General features: G+C 42.4%; 1 protein-coding gene across 1 annotated transcript in view; it reads left to right on the plus strand.

The window, feature by feature from the left end:
* LOC115140901 (t-SNARE domain-containing protein 1-like) overlaps positions 1 to 22,475 on the plus strand; it is a 125,767-nt gene that overhangs the window by 29,994 nt on the left and 73,298 nt on the right. Inside the window, exons 3-7 of the mRNA XM_029679356.2 lie at positions 4,379 to 4,456; positions 7,112 to 7,181; positions 18,601 to 18,691; positions 18,813 to 18,887; positions 19,077 to 19,133. Coding sequence (XP_029535216.1) covers positions 4,379 to 4,456; positions 7,112 to 7,181; positions 18,601 to 18,691; positions 18,813 to 18,887; positions 19,077 to 19,133 — 371 coding nt within the window. The remainder of the gene's footprint in view (positions 1 to 4,378; positions 4,457 to 7,111; positions 7,182 to 18,600; positions 18,692 to 18,812; positions 18,888 to 19,076; positions 19,134 to 22,475) is intronic.

The raw sequence follows: 22,475 nt of genomic DNA on the forward strand, positions 1-22,475 counted from the left end.
GAGTGTTGAACATACAGTAGATTGTCCGGAAGCCTAAAAACCAAGTTAGCTATGGTAGTTAACACGAGCTTGTGACAATTATCTGAGAATTACCTGACCTAGGTTAGATAGCTAGAATCAAGGACTGGCGTGCTTTTTGTCTCCAACAAAACTATTTGTGTGTAAGTATTAAAAGGCATCACATACTGAAATAGTCTTTAGAAGTTGGAAGCTCCTCTGGGAGCAAGAAAGGAGAAAAGGCTATTTTTCCCCTGCAGTGGGTCTATGCCCGGCCTGGCCCTGTTTTAGTTTCCACAGTGGAACGACAGCTGCTGACCTCGAAGATAATGAGATGGGGGCTTTTGATTAAGTTGCGCTCTGATTTGAGAGTGTAATTGAACGTGTTGCAGATAGTGCATTTGCCGTATCGACAAGCGACTCTGCAAAGGCCAGGATGTTAATTCGTCTCTCGAGTGTTGCTGAGGTTTTCATTCATCACTGTAGCACTTTGTGTGTTTTGCGTGTTTGCGTGTGTGTAGGGCGAAATCAGCAGCTTCTGTATCAGTTGTTCAGCAATTCTCAACCTGTCGTGCCGCAGTGTGAAGACACATTTTAATCACTTCCCTTTACACTCTCTTTATGGAGATTGTGCTGATTGATGCAGTTGGATGTAGATCTGCTAGACATTATGACGTGATTATAGGTTCAGACCTCTTCCAAAGCACTGTAGAGACAGATAGGAGACAGGAGGAAAAAAGGCCCAATTAAACACATTAAACATTTGTAAATGCCTTTCTAACGTTTTTCCCAGACCTGGCTACCTTTCTATCCCTATCTTAGTCTTTCTTCCTGCCTCACCCTTTTCTATTCTCTCCTTTCCTCTCTCCACCTCCCTCCATCCCTTGTTCTTTCTGTGCTAGCTTGTCAGGCAGAGAGCCAGTGTAGCTGCCAGGAGTCCAAGACCCCCTTGCGGGGACATGGCGACACTAGAGTAATGACTGTGTCAGATACCCTCCAGCAGTCGTGTGTGTGTGTGTGTGTGTGTGTGTGTGTGTGTGTGTGTGTGTGTGTGTGTGTGTGTGTGTGTGTGTGTGTGTGTGTGTGTGTGTGTGTGTGTGTGTGTGTGTGTGTGTGTGTGTGTGTGTGTGTGTGCGTGCGTGCGTGTGTGTGTGCGTGCGCGTGTGTGAGATAGTGAAAGGTAAATCGAGCGAAAATGAAGGAGAGAGTTTGCTCATGACTTAAAGATTGTATACAGTGCAATCAGAAAGTATTCAGACCCCTTCACTTTTTCCACATTTTGTAATGTTATTGCCTTTTTCTACAATTTTTCCTCATCAATCTACACACAATACCCCATAATGACAAAGCAAAAACAGGTTTTTAGAAATGTTTGCTAATTTATAAAATAAATATAACATAAATATCACATTTACATAAGTATTCAGACCCTTTACTCAGCACTTTGTTGCAGCACCTTTGACAGTGATTACAGCCTTGAGTCTTCTTGGTTATGACGCTTGGCACACCTCTATTTGGGGAGTTTCCCCCAATCTTCTCTGCAGATCCTCTCAAGCTCTGTCAGGTTGGATGGGGAGCATCGCTGCACATCTATTTTCAGGTCTCCAGAGTTGTTCGATCAAGTTCAAGTCCGGGCTCTGGCTGGGCTACTCAAGGACATTCAGAGACTTGTCCCAAAGCCACTCCTGCGTTGTCTTGGCTGTATGCTTAGGGTCGTTGTCTTGTTGAAAGGTGAACCTTTGCCCCAGTCTGAGGTCCTGAGTGCTCTGGTGAAGGTTTTCATCAAGGATCTCTCTGTACTTTGCTCCATTAATCTCTCCCTCGATCCTGACTAGTCTCCCAGTCCATGCCGCTGACAAACAGCCCCACAGCATGATGCTACCACCACCATGCTTAACTGTAGGGATTGCGATAGACGTGACTCTTGGGATTCAAGCCAAAGAGTTCATTCTTGGTTTCATCAGACCAGAGAATCTTGTTTGTCATGGTCTGAGAGTCCTTTAGGTGCCTTTTGGTAAACTCCAAATGGGCTGTCATGTGCTTTTTAATGGGGAGTGGCTTCTGTCTGGCCACTCTACCATAAAGGCCTGATTGGTGGAGTGCTGTAGAGATGGTTGTCCTTCTGGAAGGTTCTCTAAACTCCACAGAGGAACTATGCAGCTCTGTCAGAGTGACCATCGGAATCTTGGTCACCTCCCTGACCAAGGCAATTCTCCTCCAATTACTCAGTTTGGCCGGATGGCCAGCTCTAGCAAGACTCTTGATGGTTCCAAACTTCCACCATTTAAGAATGATGGAGACCACTGTGTTCTTTGGAACCTTCAATGCTGCAGATTGTTTTGGTACCCTTCTCCAGATCTGTGCCTCGACAAAATCCTCTCTCGGAGCTCTACGGACAATTCCTTCGACCTCATGGCTTGGTGTTTGCTCTGACATGCACTGTCAACTGTGGGACCTTATATACACAGCTGTGTGCCTTTCCAAATCATGTCCAGTCAACTGAATTTACCACAAGCGGACTCCAATCAAGTTGGTTAAACATCTCAAGGATGATCAATGGAAACAGGATGCACCAGAGCTCAATTTAGTGTCTCATAGTCTGAATACTTTATGTAAAGGTATTTCTGTTTTTTATTATTAATACATTTGCAAAAATGTTTAAAAAAAACTGTTTTCGCTTTGTTATTATTGGGTATTGTGTGTAGATTTCTGAGATTTGTTTTTATCCAATGGAGAATAAGGCTGTAATGTAACAAAAAGTGGAAAATGTCAAGGGGTCTGAATACTTTCCAAAGGCACTGTATTTGCATGTCATGCTGATGTGAGTGTGTGTAGGTGTTTGTGTGTCTTTGTGTGCCTGTGTGTGTGTGTGTGTGTGCGTGTGCGTGTGCATGTGCCGGTGTCTCTGTGTGTGTGCGTGCGTCTATGTGTGATAATTGAAGAGAGAGTGGGGCTGGATCCAGGTGGTGGAAGATAAAGGGCTTAGAAGTGATCCCGTCGTGCTACCGCTTCCCCACCAGCAGGGGGGGGGTTACGTAACACAGCAGTCTGCAGTGGATGATATCGGCCACGATATCTGTCTCACACACATTCAACTCATTTGACCGTGAACCGGACATGGTCAGGCATCACACACACACATTGCAGACCTGACTACACATAGGCATGCACACACACACACACACACACACACACACACACACACTCACACACATGCTAACACACACGCTACAACCCAACTAGCTAAGCCCCCAACCGAGTGTAGTCTAAAACGTTACACCCAGACACTGCCTACATGAACCCTCACATACTCACAGAGACAAACAAAACCTAATCAGATGTCATACAAGGATGAACAGACAGAAGAGAGATCAGGGTAATGCCACTGGTCAGTGGGTAGAACGGTGCAGAGTAATCAATGTCCCTCCTGAAATCGCACTCACCATCCGTGTCATTAGGTGACCTTGTGTCACCCTTCAGTAGTCCTCCATCCTTCCATCTCTCCCTCTATCCCTCCATCAGCAGAGTGTGAAACACTGGGTCACTGATGCGAGGAGAGGGATGACTTAGCCCTCTGAGTTCCTCCACACAGACATAGGTGATTCCATGTGAAGTAGCATGAACATTGAGCATCCGCCATTTATCATAACGATGGGAAGAACTGGACAAGCGTGTGTCGAAGGCGGGAGTATGTAGATCACACTAGGGGCAGTAATGGTCGTCGAACTGAAAAATGACACCATTTTAAAATGTATTGCTGTCATATAGTGTGTACTTTTGACTTAATCATATTTCTTCCACCACAGGAAACTGTCCATAGTTTGTTAAATCAAGTGAATGACCCTTAATATGCAGACATGACGATCCTATGTCTCAGTGAACTGCAAACCTTTCTTTTGTTATTCTGTTCGTCGGTTGTGGTTAAAGAGCACAGCTTAATGGAACAATGCTTATACAATATGCAGGTTCAACATATTTCCTCTTTCTTTTCCTGTAATTTTTCATTCCAAACAGTAATCCCCACCACCCATTGTCATTTTCACACACTACTGGTAGTAGTTGGAGAAAAATGTCAAAAAATAACTTTACAGTCACTTTAGGGGTCAGAATTAGACAGAGTCCGACCTTGGCCTGTTTTTTCTGTGTGTCTCATGATAAACAGTGTACATTCTCTCCGAGCTATTTAGCAGTTACCTAAGGTGTTTGGTTCAAAGTCCCTGGACCCGGATTACAGTCCTGGACAAGGCTAAACCCCAAATTCACTGTAACACATTTCATGATAGAACAGCTCTGTGGCTGTTGTGTTTTACCTACGATATCTGCCTTGTTTTTGGTGTGTTTTTATCATGCTCCATCGAACTGAAATCATGTCTTCTCCAAGCAACACAGGTCAGCTCCTCAGAGCTGCAAGACGTGTTTCAAGAGACCTCCTCCAACATTTTCCAGATCAACGCAAATGGTGAGTCTTGAATATATGTTTGTGTGTGTACATGTGTAACTGTGCCTTTTCTGTTATACTGTTGATATAAACTCAGCAAAAAAAGAAACATCCTGTCACTGTCAACTGTGTTTATTTTCTTGCAAACTCAACATATGTGTAAATATTTGTATGACCATAACAAGATTCAACAACTGAGACATAAACTGAACAAGTTCCACAGACATGTGACAAACATAAATTGAATAATGTGTCCCTGAACAAAGGGGGAGGTCAAAATAAAAAGTAACAGTCAGTATCTGGTGTGGCCACCAGCTGCATTAAGTACTGCAGTGCATCTCCTCTTCATGGACTGCACTAGATTTGCCCGTTCTTGCTGTGAGATGTTACCCCACTCTTCCACCAAGGCACCTGCAAGTTCCCAGACATTTCTGGGGGGAATGGCCCTAGCCCTCACCCTCCAATTCCACAGGTCCCAGACGTTCTCAATGGGATTGAGATCCGGGCTCTTCGCTGGCCATGTCAGAACACTGACATTCCTGTCTTGCAGGAAATCACGCACAGAACGAGCAGTATGACTGGTGGCATTGTCATGCTGCATGGTCATGTCAGGATGAGCCTGCAGGAAGGGTACCACATGAGGGAGGAGGATGTCTTCCCTGTAAGGCACACATTGAGATTGCCTGCAATAACAGTAAGCTCAGTCTGATGATGCTGTGACACACCGCCCCAGAACATGACGGACCCTCCAACTCCAAATTGATCCCACTCCAGAGTACAGGCCTCGGTGTAACTCTCATTCCTTCGACGATAAACGCGAATCCGACCATCACCCCTGGTGAGACAAAACCGTGACTCGTCAGTCCAGCACTTTTTGACAGTCCTGTCTGGTCCAGCGACGGTGGGTTTGTGCCCATAGGCAACGTTGTTGCCGGTGATAACTGGTGATGACCTCGGCATATTGCGGACAGTCTGAGCACTGATGGAGAGATTGTGCGTTCCTGGTGTAACTTGGGCAGTTGTTGTTGTCATCCTGTACTTGTCCCGCCAATGTGATGTTCGAATGTACCGTTCCTGTGCAGGTGTTGTTACACATGGTCTGCCACTGCGAGGATGATCAGCTGTCCATCCTGTCTCTCTGTAGCGCTGTCTTTGGCGTCTCACAGTACGGACATTGCAATTTATTGCCCTGGCCATATCTGCAGTCCTCATGCCTCCTTGCAGCATGCCTGAGGCACGTTCACGCAGATTAGCAGGGATGAGCAGGGCATCTTTCTTTTGGTGTTTTTCAGAGTCAGTAGAAAGGCCTCTTTAGTGTCCTAAGTTTCATAACTGTGACCTTAATTGCCTACCATCTGTAAGCTGTTAGTGTCTAAACGACCATTCCACAGGTCCATGTTCATTAATTGTTTATGGTTCATGGGGAACAGTGTTTAAAAGCATGGGGAACAGTGTTTAAAACCTGTTTGGGATAGGGGGCAGCATTGGGAAGTTTGGATGAAAAGCGTGCTCAGAGTAAACTGTTACTCAGGCCCAGAAGCTAGGATATGCACATAATTAGTAGATTTGGATAGAAAACACTCTAAGGTTTCCAAAACTATTAAATTAATGTCTGTGAGTATAACAGAACTCATATGGCAGGTGAAAAATCCAACCAGGATGTGGGAATTCTGAGGTTTGTAGTTGTCAAGTGAATGCCTATCCAATATCCAGTGTCTGTGGTGTCAGATTGCACTTTCTAAGGCGTCCAGTAGATGTCAACAGTCTTTAGAAGTTGTTTCAGGCTACTATTGTGAAAGGGGAGAGAATAAGACCACTCAGAGTAAGTGGCTCAGCTGAAAGCCATGAGTTGTTTATCAAGCGTGGCCATGAGAGCATCCTTGGTTATCTTTCTTTTCTATTGTCAATGCTGTCATCCGGTTGAAATAATATTGAATATTTATGATAAAAAGATCCTAAGGATTGATTATAGACATCGTTTGACATGTTTCTATGAACTTTAATGGAACTTTTTTGACTTTTCATCTGGGTGTTGTGCTCAAGCTTTGTGCATATGGATTACTGAACTAAACGCGCAAACAAAAAGGAGGTTTTTGGACATAAAGATTAACTTTATCGAACAAAACAAACATTTATTGTAACATGGAGTCCTGGGAGTGCCACCAGATGAAGATCATCAAAGGTAAGTGATTAATTTTAACGCTATTTCTGACTTTTGTGACACCTCTCCTTGGCTGGAAAATGTCTGTATGTTTTTTTGTGGCTAGGCGCTGTCCTAACATAATCGCATGGTGTGCTTTCGCCGTAAAGCCTTTTTGAAATCGGACACTGTGGTTGGATTGACAAGAAGTTTATCTTTAAAATTATGCATAATACTTGTATGTTTGAGGAATTTTAGTTAAGAGATTTTTGAGATGTTTGAGATGTTTTGAAATGTTTGAGGAATTTTATTATGAGATCTTTTTAATTAAAAAAAAAAGTTTAGTGGAGGGGTGTTCCGCATACCAGAAAGGTTCAACCCTTTACAATGAAGATCTGTGAAGTTATTTGTATTTTTACAAATTATCTCTGAAAGACAGGGTCCTGAAAAAGGGACGTTTATTTTTTTGCTGAGGTTAGTACTGTAAAAGCACTCCTTTGATGTTTACAATGCTATATGTTCCCTCCTCATCTCAGTTGTAACATTAGAGAAGAGTCTTCAATCTTTGGGAACGTCCAGAGACACTGCTGAACTGCGCCAGAGCCTGTGAGTAATCACAACACGCACGTGCACACACACACACACACACACGGAAATTATAGTATTTACATATTCATATCAACACATTAGTGTGCAACTCAAGCGAGTAACTCAACGGCTTCCTCCCTCAATTAACCAACCGTCTGAACACTAACCATTTACTGCTGTGTTATTGACATCACATACTGCTGCAACCATGCATTAGCTACAGATAAAGTGTAGCCTGATACATAGCCTCTGAGTGTTCATGCTGCTTGACCTGTCTGTCCTTTAATCATGCCGAGGGTCACATTAAGCTCAGTAGCTCCAGAACAGAGAATATTTTCTAAATATTTCAATGTCCTCTTTCATAGCCGATATTGATTATACTTGTTTTAGTTGAGCTGCCAGCAATTACCAAATTCCTGCCTGATGACAAAGTGGCCAATCTGAGATGATTGTGTCTGTTTAAAATGCATTACACCCCACTGTGCTGCCTGGCATGTCATCAATTCTATCAACATTTTTTTATGATCACCTTGGAAACCTACACTGTCTGAATGTGTGTATGTGTGTGTGTTTATTTTGCTTTCTGTTGCTTTCTTTAATATTGGTGCAGGATGTGAACCATTATAGACAATGATCTGGGCTCACTGCTCTGAATTACTGGAAAGAAAATGGTTTTCCATGTGATGTGACCCCTCTGTGTCAGCTGTCAACAGCTACAGTATTGTATGCATTCTAGTGTCTTGAAAGGATGGTTGAATGGCACAGTTGAATGGTTGAATGCTACAGACGAATGGTTGAATGGTGCAGTTGAATGGTTGAATGCTACAGTTGAACAGTCGAATGGTACAGTTGAATGGTTGAATGGTGCAGTTGAATGGTTGAATTGTGCAGTTAAATGGTTGAATGGTGCAGTTGATGTCACGCCATGACCTTAGTTTTCTTTGTTTCTTTGTTTTCTTTATTATTTTGGTTAGGCCAGGGTGTGTTATGGGTGATTTGTATGTTTTCCCTTGTCTAGGGTTTTTTGTAGATTTATGGGGTTGTGTTCAGTTTAGGTGTCTAGGTAAGTCTATGGTTGCCTAGATTGGTTCTCAATCAGAGGCAGGTGTTTATTGTTGTCTCTGATTGGGAACCATATTTAGGCAGCCATATTCTTTGGGTATTTTGTGGGTGATTGTTTCCTGTCTTTGTGTTTTATGCTCCAGTTAGGACCGTTACGGTTTTCACGTTTATTGTTTTGTAGTTTGTTCATGTTTGAGTTTTCTTATTAAAGAACCATGAACTATAACCACGCTGTGTTTTGGTCCGCCTCTCCTTCCCAGGAAGAAAGCCGCGACAGTTGAATGGTTTAATGCTACAGTTGAATGGTCGAATGGTGCAGTTGAATGGTTTAATGCTACAGTTGAATGGTTGAATGGTTGAATGGTGCAGTTTAATGGTTGAATGGTGCAGTTGAATGGTTGAATGGTGCAGTTGAATGGTTGAATGGTGCAATTGAATGGTTGAATGGTGCAGTTGAATGGTTGAATGGTGCAGTTTAATGGTTGAATGGTGCAGTTGAATGGTTGAATGGTGCAGTTGAATGGTTGAATGGTGCAGTTGAATGGTTGAATGGTGCAGTTGAATGGTTGAATGGTGCAGTGTAATGGTTGAATGGTACAGTTGAATGGTTGAATGGTGCAGTTGAATGGTTGAATGGTGCAGTTGAAGTTGAATGGTGCAGTTGAATGGTTGAATGGTGCAGTTGAATGGTTGAATGGTACAGTTGAATGGTTGAATGGTACAGTTGAATGGTTGAATGGTGCAGTTTAATGGTTGAATGGTACAGTTGAATGGTTGAATGATACAGTTGAATGGTACAGTTAAATGGTTGAATAGTACAATTTAATGTTTGAATGGTACAGTGGAATGATCAAATCAAAGTTTATTTGTCACATGCGCCGAATACAACCGGTGTAGACCTTACAGTGATATTCTTACTTACAAGCTCTAACCAATAGTGCAAAAAAGGTGTTAGGTAAACAATATGTAAGTAAAGAAATAAAACAACAGTAAAATGACAGGCTATATACAGTAGCGAGGCTATAAAAGTAGCGAGGCTACATACAGACACCGGTTAGTCAGACTGATTGAGGTAGTATGTACAGGTAGACATGGTTAAATTGACTATGCGTATATGATGAACAGAGAGTAGCAGTAACGTAAAAGAGGGGTTGGCAGGTGGTGGGTGGCAGGACACAATGCAGATAGTCTGTGTAGCCAATGTGTGGGAGCACTGGTTGGTCAGCCCAATTGCGGTAGTATGTACATGAATGTATAGTTAAAGTGACTATGCATATATTATAAACAGAGAGTAGCAGCAGCGTAAAAAGAGGGGTTGGGAGGGAACACAATGCAAATAGTCCAGGTAGCCATCTGATTACCTGTTCAGGAGTCTTATGGCTTGGGGGTAAAAACTGTTGAGGAGCTTTTTTGTCCTAGACTTGGCACTCCGGTACCGCTTGCCATGCGGTAGTAGAAAGAACAGTCTATGACTTGGGTGGCTGGGGTCTTTGACAATTTTTAGGGCCTTCCTCTAACACCGCCTGGTGTAGAGGTCCTGGATGGCAGGCAGCTTAGCCCCAGTGATGTACTGGTCCTTTACGCACTACCCTCTGTAGTGCCTTGCGGTCAGAGGCCGAGCAATTGCCGAACCAGGCAGTGATGCAACCAGTCAGGATGCTCTCAATTTTGCAGCTGTAGAACCTTTTGAGGATCTCAGGACCTATGCCAAATCTTTTTAGTTTCCTGAGGAGGAACAGGCTTTATTGTGCCCTCTTCACAACTGTCTTGTTGTTTGGACCATTCTAGTTTGTTGGTGATATGGACACCAAGGAACTGGAAGCTCTCAACCTGCTCCACTACAGCCCTGTCGATGAGAATGGGGGCGTGCTCGGTCCTCCTTTTCCTGTAGTCTTAGTTATGTTGAGGGATAGGTTGTTATTCTGGCCCCACCCGGCCAGGTTTCTAACCTCCTCCCAATATACTGTCTCGTTGTTGTTGGTGATCAGGCATACCACTGTCGTGTCGTCTGCAAACTTAATGATGGTGTTGGAGTCTTGCCTGGCCATGCAGTCATGGGTGAACAGGGAGTACAGGAGGGGACTGAACATGCACCCTTGTGGAGCTCCAGTGTTGAGGATCAGCATGGCAGATGTGTTGCTACCTACCCTCACCACCTGGGGGCGGCCCATCAGGAAGTCCAGGATCCAGTTGCAGAGGGAGGTGTTTAGTCCCAGGATCCTTAGCTTAGTGATGAGCTTTGAGGGTACTATGGTGTTGAACGCTGAGCTATAGTCAATCAATAGCAATCTCACATAGGTGTTCCTTTTGTCCAGGTGGGAAATGGCAGTGTGGAGTGCAATAGAGATTACATCATCTGTGGATCTGTTTGGACGGTATGCAAATTGGAGTGGGTCTAGGGTTTCGGGGATAATGGTGTTGATGTGTGCCATTACCAACCTTTCAAAGCACTTCATGGCTACGGACGTGAGTGCTATGGGTCTGTAGTCATTTAGGCAGGTTGCCTTTGTGTTCTTGGGCACAGGGACTATGGTGGTCTGCTTAAAACATGTTGGTATTACAGACTCAATCAGGGACATGTTGAAAATGTCAGTGAAGACACCTGCCATTTGGTCAGCACCTGTCCGGAGCACGCGTCCTGGTAATCCATCTGGCCCAGCAGCCTTGTGTATGTTGACCCGTTTAAAGGTCTTACTCACGTCGGCTCCGGAGAGCGTGATTACACAGCCATCCAAAACAGCTGATGCTCTCATGCATGCCTCAGTGTTGCTTGCCTCGAAGCGAGCATAGAAGTGATTTAGCTCGTCTGGTACAGTTGAATGTTTAAACGGTACAGTTGAATGTTTAAACGGTACAGTTGAATGTTTAAACGGTACAGTTGAATGTTTAAACGGTACAGTTGAATGGTTGAATGGTACAGTTGAATGGTTGAATGGTACAGTTGAATGGTACAGTTGAATGGTACAGTTGAATGGTTGAATGGTACAGTTGAATGGTACAGTTGAATGGTTGAATGGTACAGTTGAATGGTTGAATGGTACAGTTGAATGGTTGAATGGTACAGTTGAATGGTTGAATGGTTGAATGGTACAGTTAAATGGTACAGTTGAATGGTTGAATGGTACAGTTGAATGGTACAGTTGAATGGTTGAATGGTACAGTTGAATGGTTGAATGGTACAGTTGAATGGTACAGTTGAATGGTTGAATGGTACAGTTGAATGGTTGAATGGTACAGTTGAATGGTACAGTTGAATGGTTGAATGGTACAGTTGAATGGTACAGTTGAATGGTTGAATGGTACAGTTGAATGGTACAGTTGAATGGTACAGTTGAATGGTTGAATGGTACAGTTGAATGGTACAGTTGAATGGTTGAATGGTACAGTTGAATGTTTGAATGGTACAGTTGAATGGTTGAATGGTACAGTTGAATGGTACAGTTGAATGGTTGAATGGTACAGTTGAATGGTACAGTTGAATGGTTGAATGGTACAGTTGAATGGTACAGTTGAATGGTTGAATGGTACAGTTGAATGGTACAGTTGAATGGTTGAATGGTACAGTTGAATGGTACAGTTGAATGGTTGAATGGTACAGTTGAATGGTACAGTTGAATGGTTGAATGGTACAGTTGAATGGTTGAATGGTGCAGTTGAATGGTTGAATGGTACAGTTGAATGGTTGAATGGTACTGTTGAATGGTTGAATGGTACAGTTGAATGGTTGAATGGTACAGTTGAATGGTTGAATGGTACTGTTGAATGGTTGAATGGTACAGTTGAATGGTTGAATGGTACAGTTGAATGGTTGAATGGTGCAGTTGAATGGTTTGACAGTTGAATGGTTGAATGGGTTGAATGGTACAGTTGAATGGTTGAATGGTACTGTTGAATGGTTGAATGGTACAGTTGAATGGTTGAATGGTACTGTTGAATGGTTGAATGGTACAGTTGAATGGTTGAATGGTACAGTTGAATGGTTGAATGGTACAGTTGAATGGTTGAATGGTACAGTTGAATGGTTGAATGGTACAGTTGAATGGTTGAATGGTACAGTTGAATGGTTGAATGGTACAGTTGAATGGTTGAATGGTACAGTTGAATGGTTGAATGGTACTGTTGAATGGTTGAATGGTACAGTTGAATGGTTGAATGGTACAGTTGAATGGTTGAATGGTACAGTTGAATGGTTGAATGGTGCAGTTGAATGGTTGAATGGTGCAGTTGAATGGTTGAATGGTACAGTTGAATGGTTGAATGGTGCAGTACGATTTGGATTATTTTCATGCTGAGTGGATGCCGCATACTCACGGCTACTCACTGCCACTTCCAGCGACTACCGTAACTGTCGTAATTTTCACAAGAGGAGATTGTCTTCATCTACTTTTATAATGGTGGGCATATTTTACAGTGCACACAAATGCCCTGCCTCTGGTTAAGAATGTTAATCAACCATCTGCACCCACGGTCTACCTCTCTACTCCCGGCTACAACCACAATCTCACGGTTAATAGAATTGGACCCGTCCTTGTAATCGTGGAAATGCACACAGCAAAAGTCTAAGTGGATTAATCGCTCCCTCTGAGTGTCATTGTCTTTGTTAGTGCATTAGGCATTCGGTGGCGACTCGTCCGTAACCCACCAGAGGACAAGGACACTGTTTAGTGGAGAGGGAGTGGAGAGGGAGAGGAGAGGGAGAGGGAGGGAGAGGAGATGGGGAGAAGAGAGGGAGAAGAAGAAGGAGGAGAGGCAAGATGAAGGGGAGGAGAGAGAAGAGAACAGAGGAGGCAACAGACTGCTCTGACATACAGACAGAAGGCCAACTGCCACAGAGGGCCTCAAAGAGCCTCTCCTCAACCAGCCATAAGGCATACCTTCTGCCACGGGCTCCCCACAGCAAAGCCCTCACACAGTACAGTACATTAAAGTACATACACTGGAGCTATAGATGGAGGATAATGTAGGAAACGTTACGTCAATTACTGTATCTACCCAGGGCTTTCATCTTGCAGAGACAGATCCACATTTATCATGGAGTTAACTTGGAACCTTTTAGCAAATAACTCCTATGTTTTCTTGATGGTGCTATAAAATGATATGACATTTTTGATGGGATATTAAATAGTGTCATATCAGACACACTGATGTTCCTACAAACAACCTCAACACATAACTGCACAGTACTGATCAAATTCAAATCAAATTTATTTATATAGCCCTTCTTACATCAGCTGATATCTCAAAGTGCTGTACACAAACCCAGCCTAAAACCCCAAACGGCAAGCAATGCAGGTGTAGAAGCACGTACTACCATACTATACTGCCTTTAAACCATCAAGAAATATTCTGCTAAATTCACATTGTCACGAACCGGCTCAAAGCCCGTAACAAAAGGGAGACAACGTGGAGATAAGGAGTAACAAAACATATATTTATTAAATAAAGTAAACTAAGTACAATATACAATGGTGTGTGTAATCAGTAATCAGTAGTGTAAGTGAGTGTTTTGCATGCATGAATGTGATAATGCAAGTTGTTGACAGGTGCCAAAGCAAACAACCAAAAGGCCACCAAGAAACACAACAAAATCTAGAAAGGTGTCTGCATGGAGAGAGTCTCTTCCATGAATGGAGAAGTGGTGTTTCCCAGGTGTTTCCCATGTAGCTGACGACCCTCCCAACTCCGCCCACCAGCATCCTAATAAGGAAAACAAGAGCAAAGAGAGAATACGGCAGACGGAGTGGGAGGGTCTATTACAAAATCCACAAAACTAATGTACTGTAAAATATATTATTGATAAAACAAACATGTCAAATATGCCTCCATTTGTTGATGAAATAAACCTTTACTGTGCAGACAATACACTATATTAGCCCTGTGCTAATATTTAGAAACATCATTTTTTCCACAAAAGTAATTTGTTTTCTACCATGCTACATGGGTTTAATTGAGTCAATATGACCATACTCTATTTAGTTTTTTAAAGACAGCACTGTGGAACAATTAATTTAATGAAATCACATGAGGTTATATATATAGAGAGAGCGATAGACAATGCTTGAAGGAGTGATGAAGAAGAAACTATATAAAACTGTTGTGGTGCGTGCATTTATGCTTGCGTGAGAGGCCTTGAACAAATACTGTCTAAATTCACAAAATCTTCCTAGTTGTTGTGGAGATCTGCAATAAGAACATTGGTTTAGTGTCTGGTGCTGTCTGTGCAGTCTGGGCTTAGCCTCTGAGCCTGGTGCTCCCTGGTCCCCTCTAGCCTAGCTTGGACACAACATACTGCACAGTACAGCAGACCTGGGTTCAAGTACTATTTTAATTAATTTCAGATACTTTATCAGGGCATGACTGAGTTTATGTGGCGCAATGGAAAAATGAAATAATCGCACAATTGCAAACTCTGCCGATGTAGTTCGCCAGACAGTCTAGAGCAGTGTTTCCTAAACTCGGTCCTGGAGACCCCAAGGGGTGCACATTTAGTTTTTTGCACTAGCACTACACAGCTGATTCAAATAATGACCTCATAATCAAGCTTTGATTATTTGAATCAGCTGTGGAGTGTTAGGGCAAAAAACTAAACATGCACCCCTTGGGGTCCCCAGGACCAAGTTTGGGAAACGCTGGGCTAAATCAAACACTAAAGGTAGGATTCTGAATATGATTTGAACCCTGGTCTGATGTACAGTACATTCTGTCCTGGTGCTCCCTGTAGAGACCCAGGGATGAACACGGCTAGAGAGACCTTCTCCTTACCTCCCCACCCAAGTCCTCAAATATTGATCTAAATCTGGAGAGAGGAAATGAGGGGGAAAAATAGAGAGACAGACAGTCCTCAGTGTATTAGTGAACTCAGAACCAGGGCCATGTCACTGTAATTCTCTGGACACTGTGCGAATAACCAAGCCAGCCTAGTGGAAAACAGTGGGAAAATAGACTTCCTGTTTTCTTTCAGAGAGAGAGAGAAAGAGTGAGAGATCTTGAGGTTTAAGGCCAAGCAAAAGTACAGTCACGCTAGCTTCTGAGGGGAGAAATAAGTTGAGCTACAAGTATGGCCCATAAAGCCAGAGAAAGTATGACCTCTGAGTTTTTTGTGTATGACATAATCCTGCTGTGTCTCTGTCACCCTGCATTGCCTCAACAAGGTCATACTGTATCTGCCAGTGATACATTCAAACCACTCACGAAAACAGCCATTCATAATGTTGTGCAAGAGTTGATTACTGCTTTACTTCCCCCATTCATGCAAGACCGGTTGTACTAGAACACATGTAAAAGCTGCTGTTGTTAATTAGAGTCCGTAGCTGTGGGCTGGATGAGGCACTTGTAATATCCAGCAAAAATATCTAGTCAATCATATGACCCTGATACAGCTGAAAGTTGGAGTTGGTTCAGCATGCTGGATCAAAAGTGTGCTCTAAGTGCTTTTAAATCCACCTGCATACTGTCAATAATAAGCTTGACTGTGACCTTCTGTTGTATCTTAGGTAGGTAAAGGAAACATGCGCACACACACATACACACACACCCACAATCTCACACACACACACAGGAACTAAAGGGATTAATAAGATGGCTAAACCTCTGGCTGAGGTGTCATCGTTTAACGGTTCAGTCAAAGACTTCTCAGACATCCAGAGGATTACGGTAAACTCACGGCTAGTTCGTGCACCATCACGCCACAACAGGAACAACATGACTGTGCTATGTGGAGAAGGACTGTGCCTTTGGATCTGCAGGCATGAAATGAGTTAACCTAATACACTGGAGGTGAATATCCTAATTCTGTTGTCCTCAGGCCTACACTGTATTCACTGTATGACATTGATTGGGATAACCTGTACTTCAATGGTTTTAACTTGAAACCATGCAACAACAAAAACATGTCAAATGTGTGCATAGAACACAACACTTATCAACATTATCATCAACATCTTCCAATGCTCCATGTACTAAACATAAGAATCCATTATGACCTGTTTTAATGAATTCCTGTGGATCATCTATGAGTCATTTTGCACCTGTTCTAGAGTTTCTATGGATCATCTGTGTAGGTTTATGCCACTGTACCGAGCAGTATGTTGTGCCAAACTCTCTCGGTTCACATCGCCCACTCTAGAGGACCCTCTCACTCTCTTCTGACGTATCACATTACAAAGCTATCGAGGTCTGTTAGTCACTGGCGCCCCACAAAGATCTCAAGAGTAGGGGCTCAGCAGCAGAAAAGTATGTAAAAATATCATGTGAATTGCAATCAGTCACCTCCGATGACTTTCTCCTTTGTGCTCTGCTTTGCATTCTTTTGTGGCTGATCAGCCCCAGTGAGAGCGAGATGGAGAGACAAAGAAAGAGTGGGAGAGAGGTGGAGCGTAAAGAGAGAGAGACAGTGAGAGAGGGATGGAAGTGAAGAGAGAGAGAGAGCACACAGGGAGACCTGCGACTAGTTGTCTGAAGGATAGTGTGTGAGAGAGAGGAGGTGCTGTCTTGATGTCTCCCATGTGTAATGCTGCCTCTGGGCAAGCAGGGTTCTGTTGAGACAGACTGCTTTTTTGACTATGCTTAAGATTATCAACACAGTCTTGAATAGTATTATCCAACCAGATTTCTAAGGTCATAAGAACTCACAGACAGTTTAATTTCAACCAGTTCAGTTTCATCTACCAGGTTTCCTCAACACAATATCACTAGCCTCAGCCCTCACCTGAACCTAAAAACAACAAACCCAACTTCATCCAGAAATATTACTGCTCCACTGAGATAAAGAGCACATTTCCAAATTCATAAAAAACAGAGGTACAACTAAAATATTACTATAGTAAGTGTCAATTCAGTGCCAAATAAAGTGACAGGGTTGACGGTAACAAGGTTGACGATTTAATCTTAAATCAGCCATGAATCTCCTCTTGACAGGGAGAACGGAAGCTGGTTGTGTGCAACAGGGAGGCAATTTAATCCAAGTTTCTCAAAAAAAGGTAGTCGCTAAAACATTTCTAGCCTGCCTATCTATGGGTAATGTTGGAAATGTGCTCTTTATCTCACCATAAAACACCAGAAAATGTCCAAAAGAGTCGAACAAGCTCACATGGTTTTAGTCTACGATGTGTTTATTTTATTTTATCAACATTTAAAAGGAATAGTTTCACCATATTAAAACGAGAGTTCAGTTCACCTAACAGGGTTGACCTTAAAATGAGGGACAGACTAAAATAAATCACTAGTCGCATGAAATAAATAATCATCTTCAGAAATGACAGTAACTAGGGACTTACAATGATGGTGAAAACTTGGAGATTTTCTTTTTTTCTTGCAATCTTCCTAGAAGAGATTTGTTGCATTTTTCATGTGGTCTATATTAAAGGGAACTTCATTTAATATAACAGGCATTTAAAATTCAATATTGTTGCACTATTTCTACTTATAATATCAAAGGGATGCAAATGTCACTACCCAGAGATGCTTCAGTAAATGAGTGTGTGGGAGGAGACGTTGAAAACAAATGTGAAAAGCTACAGGCAGTCAGTATTGATATTAGTGCAAGAAAATGTTTTTGTGCATGCAAATGTGACTATTCTCTATCAGAGATTTGAATATGATTTTCATAATCACAATAGTGTCTGAAATCAGTAAACTTACTGAAGGCATCTATCTTATTGTGTTGTCTTCACAATGTACTGTTTGGCCAAATAAACCATAAGTGGCAGGCTGTAAATGGAATTGTTTAAAAAGATACTTATTGATTGAATCGCCATCCACACGTATGCCACTATTTGATAATAAATGTGCTCGTAGACAATAATTGTGGGTTCATTCATTCAACATAAAAATCCATACTATCCTTGGCTGAAAGCTATAGCCATAATGAGTGCGCCTCCATCCTCCCACCACTCGGTAGCACTGTAGTTTGTAAGCTGCTGTGTTTTTTGATGGTGAAAGCCTGGGTGGCTCCTCTTTTTCTCCCCCTGCCAGAGAAAGAACACCCAGCTCCCTGCGTCCCTCACTGGGCCATTGTACAGGACATGTCCCTACCTCTGCTCTGTCAGACTGTCGTTAATATTGATTCACTTAATTGGTAGAACTCCCATGGAACTCTGAGTTCCCATCGCCCTGGCCAGCCCAGAAGGCACACTGTACGTTCTAGAATCCAGCGCCAGGGGATAAAAGCTGCCATGTCCTGCCACGTCCTCCAGAGTTCACAACCCCGAGAATAACCTCACTCATACCACCTTAGAAGCTAAAGACTATGTGCGTATATCTTTGTCTTTTCATCTTCTCTCTCTGGCACTCTCTCCCTCTTTATCTCACTCGCTTTCTCTTTCACTCTTTCTTTCTCTATGTCATTCTCTCTGGCTCTCTTTCTCTTCAATTGCAGACATTCTACACAGCAGCAAACGAACAAAGTCATCACCAGCACCAGTCAACTCATCAAACAACTCTCTGATATCATCACTGGCTCTACACGGGTAAAAACGTTTTTTTTTCATCTATTTTTCCAGACTTGGTATCTAATTAAATACACAGAAGCAGAGACATAAATTAAGATAATTGTCACTAATCTTCGTTCTTCTTTTCTTGTTTTCACAGCAAGATCGTCTTCGCCTGACTAGACTTAAGACAGAACTCTCAGAGTCAGTTCAACGCTATGGAGATCTGCAAAAGGTTCCCTTGCATTGCCTCATGTCTTCTCATCTGTTTGGTGGGGTGTTGTTCTATAGAGAATGGTGACCTTGTGACATGAAACATAAAGAGCTGATTTGCAACCCGGCTGCAACATACAGTATGTTGTACAATATGAACTAAATGCTTCTCTCATGCTCTTGTGCTCTCTCTCTTCTTGTGTCTCTTCAGAAAATTGCAGACCGTTCGAGGGCCCTGCTACCCCCGGCACAGACAGAAATGAAGCAGGTGAGTTTGATGCACAGAGTATCAGTCTGTACTGGCCTTTGTTCCATTGTGAAGGTGACAACGCTCATTAGAGACAAAGATAATAAGCTTGGCTTTCCTTGTTTGATTGCCTTCTTATGAGAGGTTCTTTGAAGCTTTGTCTAGTGTCTCCTCTCTTCTCTTCGCTCTTCTCTCAGTTCTCTCCCCCTCTCTTCTTTTCCCTTTTCTCTGTTTTCCCTCCCGCTCTTCTCTTCCCTCTTTCTGTTTTCTCTCCCTCTCTTCTCTCCACTCCCAGACAATGTATTAGCCATACATCCAAGTCCCTTCAGTACTGCCACTGTTGTTCAACACATGATCTGTATTTTTATGTCAGTTCAAAAGTTCAAAAGGGAGAGACACATTATGGGTTTGAGCTATATGTACCTTCTGCAGGACATAGTTGTCCCGGCTGCATCAACACAGATCTTCCCATCCCTTCAGGGGAGGAGGTGGGATGATAAGAGATCTGTGATGGGATGATCCTGCTTTTTTCACTGGGGAAGAGAGGCAGAAGAGAGAGAAAGAGAGAGAGAGAACAGAAGAGGAGACAACAGATAGTTTGGTATTGAATATGAGCCACAGACGGTCTAGCCTGGAGGAACTAGATAAAAAGAACTGTAGGCTATAAAAAACAGACGAGATGCACTCTGATACCGTGTGACGATTCTATCCAGCCCCCTTTTTATGCTTTCATTGGAACCCAACACTTTCAGACTACTGAGATGGAAAAATTATAATCCAATCTATATTCCATCAGACATCACAGAAATAGACAGACTCACTCACATACAGTGGAAAATCATGACAATTAGTATGTCTATATTGTGATTTATACATATAGTCATGGGCTATACCATATAAAAACTGTCTTGAAGTCAGATAACAGGTATCATTTTGATACACCAGAAAGCATTGTGTCTGGAGACCTCTCTCTCTCTCTCACTTCTGTGTAACCCGTCGTATTTTGTCTCCCGTGGAGACATCCAATACAAATGATTACATGAGATATATAGCCTTCTTAGAACACCTTTGGGGACAGGAGAGGAGACAACTAAGACAACAATACACCAAAGTCATTTGTTGTAAGTCAGAGATGAATGAACAGTGAATCATTTTGAAGGTGTCACATTTCTATGAGTTCTAAGAGGGACTGAGCTGATTTTTTTTTTTACCACTTCACAATACAATTAAATCATGATTGAATTTATTCATACATCACACCGGCAATAACAACACTGAAAACTGCACTGATCCTTATCAAAAGCACTCAATAAAGCTAATGAGAAACTCAGACGTCCTTTATGATGCACTGTGTACTGTTACTGTGTTGTATGTGACACTGTGTCACTGTACAATGTAACTTGCTGGCATCCAGTTACCTGTAAGTTACTGTAAAAGAAAGTACAGCATATTACTGTAAATTCTGAATAAATGTTTAACAGTACATTACTGTAAAGTACATACAGTACCTTTTTTACAGTAACTTACAGGTAACTGTCTGCCAGTAAGTTACCGTAAAAACAACCAGATATTTTTTACAGTAATGTCTCATTTAGGTGTTCATGCTGGTAGCTAGGCTGTCATTGCCTGATCTTCATTTAACCTTTTAAACTTCCTCATGGTTTCACTGTAATGTCCTGGAATAATATCAGTATGAACATGTCAAGTTAGAGCTCTGCCTGAAAATCAATGCAAATATCTGTAGGTGTTGATATTGATGTTATTGAAACAAATTTCACATTATCCCTAACTTTCCCTGAAATAGTTCTCATTTGAAATCATACTTAGCTCAAATGACCCGCTGGAGAATACACAAACTCAGGTATAAAGCCCCACTGAAGACACTACTATTGAGGTTCTCCTTACACACCCCTGAACCCTACAGCACCAGGACACCAGAGACTTAACTATTCAGGCTTATTTTCTGCTGAATCAATTTCATCAAGGTCTTTTCATTATGCTGGCTCAAGAGGAAAACGTCTCTGACTCCAGACATAAGGACAGGTTACGTAACAGTGATTATCTTCAGTGAAGAAAGAAACTTCAATGGACATCGAAGGTTTTTCCTTTTTTCATAAATGAGAATAAGGAAGACTTCTTCACAAATCACTACATTTCTGCAGTTTTGGGGAAAAGTAGTTGGTCGGTAATTTAGTATAGCCCGGCCAAGAGACCCATACCTCGGATGTCAGTAACACTACTGTAGCAGATGGTGCATATTCACTGACAACAAAAAGCAAAAACAGCACAGAAGATAGAGCAGATAGGCTGTGTGGTTCACATTGAGTGGACAGACCAAAGACACAGGTCCTCCTCTAGCCCCTCCCACGTCCGTACTGAAGAAGCTGCCCACAGTAAGAGAGGAACAACAAAATGATTGGATGAGTCACACTGTGGGCAGGAAAAACAAAAGCCACCTCAGGGTTTTATCAATGTCATAAATATGCAATTAGGGGTCAAAATGAGCAGATCAATGTGGGCCTCTTTCAGTGACCGACTCCCACGTTGCCATTGAGCGCGCTGAAAGAAGAGTGAGCTCAGTAAACTGCCTGCACAGAGAAGAAAGGCGTCCTAGTACTTTTTGATTGAACTTGGGTAAACAGTGTGAAGAGGGGGTGGCAGCTGTCTAGAGTGATATATTTAAAGTGTGAAACAGTCTAGTTGTGTTGAGGTGAAATTGTATTCCGGGAGTATAGGATGTTTTCCCCCCAGTTGCTCTCCGGTTGGCTCAGGTACTTTGTCTCAGATCATGGCAAGAACATAGGACCATGAGTCAGCCAGGGGTTAGCCCTGTGCTGTGAATCACACTGACTGTCTAGACCTTTAACTTCTTGCTTCGAGCCATCCCGGATCCGGTATCGTGACTACAGCCTCAAGCTCATTACCATAACGCAACGTTAACTATTCATGAAAATCGCAAATGAAATGAAATTAATCTATTTGCTCTCAAGCTTAGCCTTTTGTTAACAACACTGTCATCTCAGATTTTCAAAATATGCTTCTCAACCATTGCAAAACAAGCATTTGTGTAACAGTATTGATGGCTAACGTAGCATTTAGCATAGCATTTAGCGTTAGCATTCAGCAGGCAACATTTACACAAAAAAACAGAAAAGCATTCAAATAAAATAATTTACCTTTGAAGAATTTCAGATGTTTTCAATGAGGAGACTCTCAGATAGCAAATGTTCAGTTTTTCCTGAAAGATTATTTGTTTAGGACAAATCGCTCCGTTTTCTGCGTCACGTTTAGCTACGAAAAAAACCCTATATCCAGGATTGTGTAAATCTATCAGCAAGCTCATTAGCATAACACAACGTTAAC

The sequence above is a fragment of the Oncorhynchus nerka genome, linkage group LG14, assembly GCF_034236695.1.
Source record: "Oncorhynchus nerka isolate Pitt River linkage group LG14, Oner_Uvic_2.0, whole genome shotgun sequence".
Classification (NCBI taxonomy): domain Eukaryota; kingdom Metazoa; phylum Chordata; class Actinopteri; order Salmoniformes; family Salmonidae; genus Oncorhynchus; species Oncorhynchus nerka.